This window comes from Panthera pardus, unplaced genomic scaffold, assembly GCF_024362965.1.
Source record: "Panthera pardus isolate Hobbes unplaced genomic scaffold, ASM2436296v1 HiC_scaffold_17, whole genome shotgun sequence".
In the NCBI taxonomy this organism is placed as follows: domain Eukaryota; kingdom Metazoa; phylum Chordata; class Mammalia; order Carnivora; family Felidae; genus Panthera; species Panthera pardus.
In genome coordinates this window covers 32,176,789-32,186,144 of record NW_026526732.1, presented here as the reverse complement: position 1 = coordinate 32,186,144, position 9,356 = coordinate 32,176,789, and the positions used below count along the sequence as shown (strand labels likewise).

The 9,356-nt window shown below is 39.8% G+C and overlaps 2 protein-coding genes across 2 annotated transcripts in view; both read right to left on the bottom strand.

Moving 5' to 3' along the window:
* Positions 1-1,373: 1,373 nt before the first annotated feature.
* On the bottom strand, positions 1,374-3,077 carry TAAR1 (trace amine associated receptor 1). The gene has a single exon (XM_019420562.2). It carries the CDS (start codon positions 3,075-3,077, stop codon positions 2,073-2,075), a length of 1,005 nt encoding a protein of 334 aa, XP_019276107.1. The 3' UTR covers positions 1,374-2,072.
* Positions 3,078-3,164: 87 nt separating this feature from the next.
* Positions 3,165-9,356, bottom strand: part of LOC109249916 (pantetheinase) — an 83,773-nt gene continuing 77,581 nt past the window's right edge. The window contains exon 10 of the mRNA XM_019420552.2: positions 3,165-3,192. Within this exon, the coding sequence (XP_019276097.2) occupies positions 3,180-3,192 (13 nt within the window). The 3' untranslated portion in view covers positions 3,165-3,179. The remainder of the gene's footprint in view (positions 3,193-9,356) is intronic.

The window sequence follows — 9,356 nt, the reverse complement described above, 5'->3', positions numbered from 1 at the left end:
AGCTAAAATCAAATTTACTGCATGCCAGCAATATTGGGTACCAAAAAACATAGTGGCTTAAAAAAAGATTTATTCACAATAGGCAAAACACACATACACAAAAGTACAAAATGTCTAGGAATAATTTTAAGAGGATTGTGTGGGAGCAAATGGAGAACACCACAGAAACTTGCTATAATGTACAGAAAGCCGTCTAAATGCTTTTGTTCCCTTCTTAGAATCTGACAGAATCGTCTCAGCTAAAAAAAAGTCAAGGTAATTTTTGACACTAGGAGTAAATAATGGCAATTTGTCTTATCATACACTCAATGAAAAGGTAACTTGTGTTTTTTAAATGTACCAGAACAAAACTCTAGTGAGATCAATGAAACAGAACATGTAGTCTTGAAACAGACTGTGAGAGCTAGAAGGATTTAACATATCCTCGGAGATCATCAAGTTTGTGAACACACATTTGCATGCAAGAAGGTGTGTTTTAATTTCATTTAAAATTAGCTGCCTTACCCTAACGTACTCATGAGCATAAGTCACTTTTATTAAATAAATAAATCCGAATCCCTAAGGTTACTCCCCATGCAACAGACTACTTGAAGCCTGTATGAGAAACAGTTCAACTGGAAATCAGTGCTTATAATTTAGAATGGTTGCCCACTCCTGTTAGGGAATCTTATTTGAAACTATCATTTGTTCTTTTTTTTCTTTTTCTTTTTTTTTTTTTTTAACATTTATTTATTTTTGAGACAGAGAGAGACAGAGCACGAACGGGGGAGGGGCAGAAAGAGAGGGAGACACAGAATCGGAAGCAGGCTCCAGGCTCTGAGCCATCAGCCCAGAGCCCGACGCGGGACTCGAACTCACAGACCGCGAGATGGTGACCTGAGCTGAAGTCGGACGCTCAACCGACTGAGCCACCCAGGCGCCCCTTTCTTTTTTTTTTTTTTAATGTTTATTCCTGAGAGAGAAAGAGGCAGAGCATGAGTTGGGGAAGAGAGAGAGGGCAGAGAGAGAGAGGGAGACACAGAGCCCGACGCGGGGCTCAAACTCACAAGCTGTGAGATCATGACCTGAGCCGAAGCCGGAGGCTCAACCGACTGAGCCACCCAGGCGCCCCTGTTCCTTTTTTCCTTCGTGTGGATGCCATCTGTTTCTCTTTCGATGCAGCCTGGCACCCAACAAATGGATTTGTCTTACTTCCTAGAGCTTGTATTTTGAGTCCTGCCATACCAGGCACAACCTTTGAAATACAGTGAAATCCTTTCAGACACTTTCCTAACTTTCAGTAGCAGGTGACAGACAGAAACTTGGTTTCACTTCCATTATTAAAAAACAAAACAAAAAAAAAGAAACTGAAGTCTAAGTGGTCAACAGAGAAATGGTCTAAAAAAATCTTTGTGCATCCATACAATGTAACATTATACAGTTACCAAAAAATTATGTTGTCAAGAATTTTAAGTTTTTTCAGGAGGTGAACTATGAGTGATATCTTTATTTTCATTTTGTTTCTATACGATATTTTATTTTTATTTTTTCCTTATTTTCCAAATTTCTGCAAGTATGAGAATCAAGAAAGCATATTATAAAAAGATGAAAATCAAAATATTTTAAAAGTGGAATATATATTAATAAGAATTCATGATAAATAGCAAATTATGTATAAAAAGTATTTAATATCATTTAATGTGTACTTTATTTGATTTCACAAAAAGACATATATATTCGAGCAAATGGATGACAAAGTAATTCTAATTTGCATATCCAATTGCGGCCCCATAATTTCCAGCATTGAACAATTGTCAATTCATGGCAGTTCAGCTAAGGGCAAGAAAGGCTCTTAACATAGGGCCTTAAATTCTGGACTTGCAAAGCTTCTATGTAATAGTAAGCATGGCAAGGATTACACCCACTGTGTCCCAAAAAGGAAGTGAAATAAAAGCATTATATGTCACTATCCATTCTCTGGCTCAAACATTTGATGAAAGACCCCGCAATTGGTGCATGTGGTTAATTATGTTGTGTTCAAAATTATGATCACCAGCTGTTTTGCAAAGCAGTAAACAGTAAATATAATAATTCTATGGATGTGACTCTAAAAATAGTTTATGCCTACAAGAGTCTTTTTGGAAAATTTTACCACATAGAATCATCTTCAGTGCTTTTCTGAACCAGGGGTAGAAAAATGCATAAACCATTGGATTGAAAGTAGAGTTCAGGTAGCCACACCAGACCAATGCATCATTTAAGGTGGGTGGAATAGCATAGTCCAGGAAAGGGTCCATGACCATGCAGACAAAGAAAGGACACCAGCATATTAGGAAAACTCCCACCACAATCCCTAAAGTCTTTGCAGCTTTCCTTTCTTTGTTTTGTGACATTCCATTTTTCTCTTCCAATCCAATTGCATCATTAATTGATCTGGCCTGTCCTTGAGCTATGAAGTATATTCTGGAATAGACACACAACATAATAGATCCAGGTATATAGAAAGAAGTCATAAAGGCCAGTACCCCAGATGTTTTGCTAAAGAAGACAGAGCAACCTCCTATGCAGTGAATGTACTTGTAATATACCTCTTCAGCTCCTTTGAAGTTGAGCTCCAGAAAGATCATTCCAAATGCAAAAAGAGCGGGGACACTCCAACTAATGAAGATCATCACAAAAATAACCAAGATACTGATCTTGGCTTTGTATCTCAGTGGGTCACACACGGCATAGTAGCGGTCAATGGAAATGAAGGACAAGTGGAAAATGGACGCCGAGCTCAGCATAATGTCAGTGCTGGTGTGAATTTTACAGAAGACTTCTCCAAAGTACCAGCCATGCTCAACAGATCTCACCATACTATAAGGCATGACCAGGCACCCCAGCAGAAAATCCGCGGTCGCCATGGAATGAATGAGCCAATTCGTTGGGGTATGAAGTTGCCTGAAGTGTGATATGGAAATAATGACTATCAGATTGCCAATGAGTGTGGTCAGAATTATGAGCACCATTAAGCTGTACAGGGAAGCACGGACATCATTTGACCAGCTGCTTTTCACACAAGAAATATTAATGACATTGTGGCAAAAGGACATCATTTCTGAGGGCTATCCACCAGCTTATTTCTTCCTTTGCATGTTGAGGAATCTTTCTTCAAAATCCATACTCAGGTTAGAGTTTCTTCTTTGCTTTCCGTAAACCTATTCCAGAAACCTGGGAGGGGAAAAAAAAAAGAGAGAGCGAATCATTGGCAATTTGATTCTTTTAACTTCTAACACATTTACCTATTACTTCTTGCTAAAAAACTAATTCTTTTTTTAAAATTTGTTTATTGTTTATTATTTTTGAGAGAGACAGAGAAACAGAAAGCAAGCAGGGAAGGGGCAGAGAGAGAGGGAGACACAGAATCCGAAGCAGGCTCCAGGCTCTGAGCTCTCAGGACAGAGCCCAACGCAGGACTCGAACTCACAGACCGTGAGATCATGACCTGAGCTGTAGATGGCCGCCCAACCGACTGAACCACCCAGGTGCCCCCCCCACCAAAATAGTTATTTTATTTATTTTTTTTAACGTTTATTTATTTTTGAGACAGAGAGAGACAGAGCATGAACAGGGGAGGGTCAGAGAGAGAGAGGGAGACACAGAATCTGAAATAGGCTCCAGGCTCCGAGCTGTCAGCACAGAGCCCGAAGCGGGGCTTGAACTCACGAACTGTGAGATCATGACCTGAGCCGAAGTCGGACGCTTAACCAACTGAGCCACCCAGGCGCCCCACCAAAATAGTTATTTTAGAAAGAGCTTCATTTCTAAGCTTAATTCAATGGTTCAGTTCAATAATTTTTTTTAAACATCTACTTGATGTCGGATACTGTGCTAGAAATGAAAAGTTGAATTATTAGGTTAAAGTATATGAAACAGCACTTTTTGAGGCCAGAGAAGGTCAAATGATGAATTCTTTATATGCTTAATCTATGGAAATAGTCTTTGTTCAAAAGACAGTCTTGAGGGAGATTTTTATATTCTAAAGGGTAGATACAAGTTCCCAGAAATTTTAGAATTAAAATTTTAGAAATTTTAGAAGAAAAAGTGAAATATTTTACGTGTGCCTCTTGTACACAGGTAATATCCCCTAGTGCCTCCTTTTGCACTTGATAATATATAAGTTCTTTCTTTTTTTTTAATGTTTTTTTTTTTTTTTATTTTTGAGAAAGAGAGAGACCAAGCATGAATGGGGGAGGGGCACAGAGAGAGAGGGAGACACAGAATCTGAAGCAAGATCCAGGCTCTGAACTGTCAGCACAGAGTCCGATGCAGGGCTCGAACCCACCACCTGTGAGATCATGACCTGTGCTGAAGCTGGACGCTTAACCGACTGAGCCACCCAGGTGCCCCATATAAGTCATTTCTAATTACAGAATGAATTGCAATGGAAAGAAGCTTACATACCTTTACTTCCAGTTTGCAAAGCACTGAGATATAATATTCCAAGTGTTACTTCATTTAACATTTCACATCTACAGTGTAAACACTGTTCCTTATAAGGAGGACATGACACGTTTTGTAAGTGTAATTATACTGGCAAGAAATCGAGGCTTAGTTCACGAAACCATTAAAGCTGGAATATGATCTGAGGTCTCAATTACTTGTACAGTTTCATCGTTACCAATCCATATTTTCTTTCCACGGCAGAAAGCACCAACACAGATGAATTATTTTCAAGAATATTAAGCTTTTAGTTTTCATGTGAGGACATAGGCTGTCTTGAAAAGTGGTACCCGCCAGTGAAGTACTATACTGTGGTCCAAAGTATTAAGGATTTTAAGTATACGGACCAAAGTTATGGTAAGAAATGATGTGGCCCAGAGAAAAGACGGCTGAGGTGAGAAACCCAGGGAAACTGAGCTTCGGTGTGGGCTGTGGGCACAGCACTGGAGCCTGTTTTGGTTTTTTCTTTAAAGCTCTGAAACTGATTAAAACAAATTTTTTTTCATGCAATCCCAATTTATAAAACAAATAAAAGTAAAATCTTGTTAAAACAGAGATGGCACTTCCTTCTTCCTCATGCCTCATTAAAAACCCAAGTCTCCATGAGACCGAGTTTAAAAATGTCCCCTCTGTTTCTATATGATTCTGCAATTCTCAGCTAAATTCTGGAATTTTCAATATATTTTGAAAATATATGTATATATGTAGTATATATATACACAAATATGTGTGTGTGTGTGTATATGTATACACACACATACATATACACAGAGAGAGGGAGAGAGAGAGAGAGGGAGAAGAATGTGAATTTCTGCTGTCAATGAACAAACTGTCACTAGGTTGAAATGCTAGAAAACAGCAACAAGCCTTAGAATTCCAGGAGTCTGTCATCGTTTCCATCTCCTGCATTTCCCTCTGGGCTGACAGTTTAGATCAAGACTACATAGAAATCTAAATGCATCCAGGGGTGCCTGGGTGGCTCAGTTGGTTAAGCACCTGACTTTGGTTCGGTTCAGATCATGATCTCGCAGTTTGCAGGTTTGAGTCCTGTGCCAAGCTCTGTGCTGACAGCTCAGAGCCTGAAGCCTGTTTCAGATTCTGTGTCTCCCTCTCTCTCTGCCCCTCCTCTCCTTGTGCGCACTTTGTCTCTCTCTCTGTCTCTGTCTCTCTCTCTCTCTCAAAACGAAATAAAAAAAACTAAATGTATCCAGAACTAGAATTGGAGGAATAAAATATTTAGGTACTAAAATGCATATTTTAATAAATTTGAAACACCTCTCCCCAATTCCTTCCTGCTCTCTATTCCCGGAAAGAAACATATTTATGCCAAATGAATCTGTAAGATGCATTTCCACAGACACCCAGGCCTCTTCCATGACAGAACAAATAGCAAGTTACAACTAGTTAGGTTATTTGAACTCAGTAACATTTGAATTATAATTCAGATTTCACGAAAAGAATGGTGGGTTTTTTACTATGTAATTTAAATGTGCACCCAAATATACCCTATCACTTAAGTTATAAATCTTCTACATAGACTTTTTGTCTATTTCCCCCTTTTCCTTCCTTCTTTTACGTATGCTTTTGACATATTAAAGGAATCAAGCAACACACGCTAATCACTGTTTAGGAATGTTTGCTAATTAATTTCTGTCAGTCAAAATCACATCCTTACCTGGTATGCTAAATACGGATTCAGAGTCCAAAAAGAAGTAAGGGGAGGTGGGGGGGGGGGGGCGCAGGGGGAACAAACTTGCTGTTCAGTTTTTGAATATGAAATTCATAGAGGATGGGAAAGTCATCTGACAACTCTGTATACTTTGTTCTTTGTGAATCAAAATATTCGGTTCCTAGATAAAAAACAAAGGACTCAGAGGCTTTCTTCTCATAGTTGTACATACTGGTTTCAGAGAAATAGTGTTAAGCACAATATCTTGGAAATTGTTGATAAATTAATGACACTTGAATAGAAAAAATTTTCCTGTGGGGCGCCTGGGTGGCTCAGTCAACGGTTAGGCGTCTGACTCTTGGTTTGGGCACAGGTCAGGATCTCACAGTTCGTGAGTTCAGGCCCCACATCAGGCTTTGCGCTGACAGTACAGATTCTCTCTCTCCCTCTCTCTGCCCTTCACCCACTCGTGCTGTCTCTGTCTGTCTCCAAATAAATGAAAAAAAAAAAAAATAAAAGAGCTGTGCTGACAGTTCGGAGCCTGGAGCCTGCTTCAGATTCTGTGTCTCCCTCTCCCTCTGCCCCTCCCCCACTCATGCCCCCTCTCTCTCTCTCACTCTCTCTCTCTCAAAAATAAACTTAAAACTTTTTCCTGCTTATCTTAAAGAATATTACACATAATTTATAGCAAGTATTGATTAAAGTGTTATAATTTGCTTTTAAACAGATTTAATTGCTTAAATAAATGGCGTATGATGATATTATGCGTTAAATGCTTACCTAAGAACATGACATAATAGTCCTTTTGTTTCTTTTCTTCCAGCTCTGAGAATTTAGCTAACTAGAAATAATCATTACTTGTATATATAAATAATGCAAGATTGTAATATGGAAAGTTAATGAATCTCTTTGATCAGCTCGCTAAACAACCAATTCTGTACAAATGATCTGATCACCTAATGTTTGAAAATGGCATATGAATTAAAAATATACTGATAGGAGTTGTAGTTTAAAATAGATCTGTCTGACATGATAGGAACTCAGTGGTCGAGTGTTCCCACTTCCCGGTAAAAGACCATCAGCACTAATCTCACCATGCCCTTGGTCCCTGGTTCCACCTCTAACGGCTCAGTCTCTGTTCTGTACAACTCCCTAATCTGCACCTATCTGCCATTACTCGCAAAACCCTTCCAAGTGTGCCTTCTGGAGCTTGGGTCATCACCCTACTCCTCAAACTCCTCAAACTCCTCCCAAATATTTCCCTCACGTTGTTCTAACCAAAACCATCTCTCCCCTGAGTACACCTCATCACCTGGAGCCTTGTCAAAGGTGGCTGTTCTCTCTCCTGCATCCTTACTCCCCCTTTGTACCATACAGCTTAGAGGAAAAGTAGATTCCCCTTGTATCGACTGCCACTGCAGATCGTTGTGCCGCCATCCTTCCTAACCAATACCCCTTGAAAGTTTGAAGTTCTGTGTTCAAACTACACCTCCTTCATTTGTAGACATCTACAGACTCCCAAGTCATTTCTCTTTATTTCTTGCAAAGGTTAGCTCCTGACCTACCGCCACTCTCTCCAAGTTTACTCCTGCCAAAACTCTTGATAATTTTAATGTCACATAATGATCCAGGAATGAGCTTTCAGCTCCTTGACCCTTTGTCTTCCAATAAGTATGACCCCCATTCTATTTTATCTCAAACTCCCATGGCCATGCCCTGGAATTTGTCTTCATCAGTAATGCAGTCATTTCAAAATATTAACTTCAAGCTCCACACTTTGTCTTCCTAATCTATGCCACTAGTGCTCTTCTTTTAACACTTTTCAACCCCCTTGAAGCCCTTCATTCGTTTATTTTATCATCTTTTCACTATTCCTCATTCCCTCAGGCTCATTTCGTTTTTTTTTTTTAATTTTGTTTTAACGTTTATTCATTTTTTGATAGAGAGAGACAGAACCTGAGTGCGGGAGGGGCAGAGAGAGAAGGAGACACAGAATCCGAAGCAGGCTCCAGGCTCTGAACTGACAGCACAGAGCCTGACGTGGGGCTCGAACTCACAGACCGTGGGATCGTGACCTGAGCTGAAGTCAGACGTTCAACCGACTGAGCCACCCAGGCACCCCTGTTTACCCAGTTAGATTCCAATAGTTTTTGACATTATCTTACGACTCCTCATTAACAAACTTTCCTAGCAAAACCTGAACCTTTGTCCAATCCAGTTCTCCTCTTGCTCTCCTCCTGCATTCATGCAGCTGAGTGTGGTGGAGAAAAACACACAAGGGGCCTCCTGTTAAATTCATGACAAGTATTGGCCACTAGAACTGCTCAAGGATCCTACCCCTCCTTCTATTACTTTTGTTCTCCTACTCTCTGAGATGACTGTTTCACACCTGCTCCCTCTTTCTATCTCAGATACCTTCTCTCTCATCTTCATTCTCTGATGGCCTTGATCCTGTTTCACTGAAAAAACACACCCGATCAGAAGAAAATGTCCACACTGTATCTCTTCACTTACCTCCCAGCCTACATCTGTTTGTATACTTAATCCTCTGTCTTATTAATGCAAATAACCAACCATGTCTCATTGCACATGCCCAGTAAACATCTCTTTGTACCTGTTCAAGGACATAACCTACAATTCTCCTCTCTTCCCTGGCTCTTTAGTATTTCCCTTGTAAATAATTACCTGCAGTACCCAAATATGTAGTACTCTTCCATAAAAAGAATAAATTCCACAAAAAGCAATTATTTTTAAATTCACTTCGAAAAACAAAACTTCTTCAAAAGAGTAATTTTCACTCCCTGTCTTCCTTTCTTCTCCTACTAACCTGTTTTTATTATTATTTGAGAGAAAGCGGGGTGGGGAGAGGGGCAGAGGGAGAGACAGAGAATGTTAAGCAGGCTCCATACTCAGTGCAGAGCCCCTGACGCTGGGATCATGACCTGAGCCGAAAATCAAGAGTCTAAAACTCATGTAACTGAACCACCCGGGTGCCCCTCTTACTAACCCTTTGAATACACTCCAAAGAGACTTTTATTGTCAGCACTTCATTAAAAGCTTTTTTCTTCAGCTAAGACAGCAGAAGAGATGATTTATTTTACATGTGTTACATTCAGCCACAGATGAAAACAGAATGAGTCCTGGAAGTCAAGGCTCCTTGGCAAAGGATCAAAAGGGACTGTTTTGGTATGAGAAAGGTGGGTTTCTCAAAGGTGGTCATTAT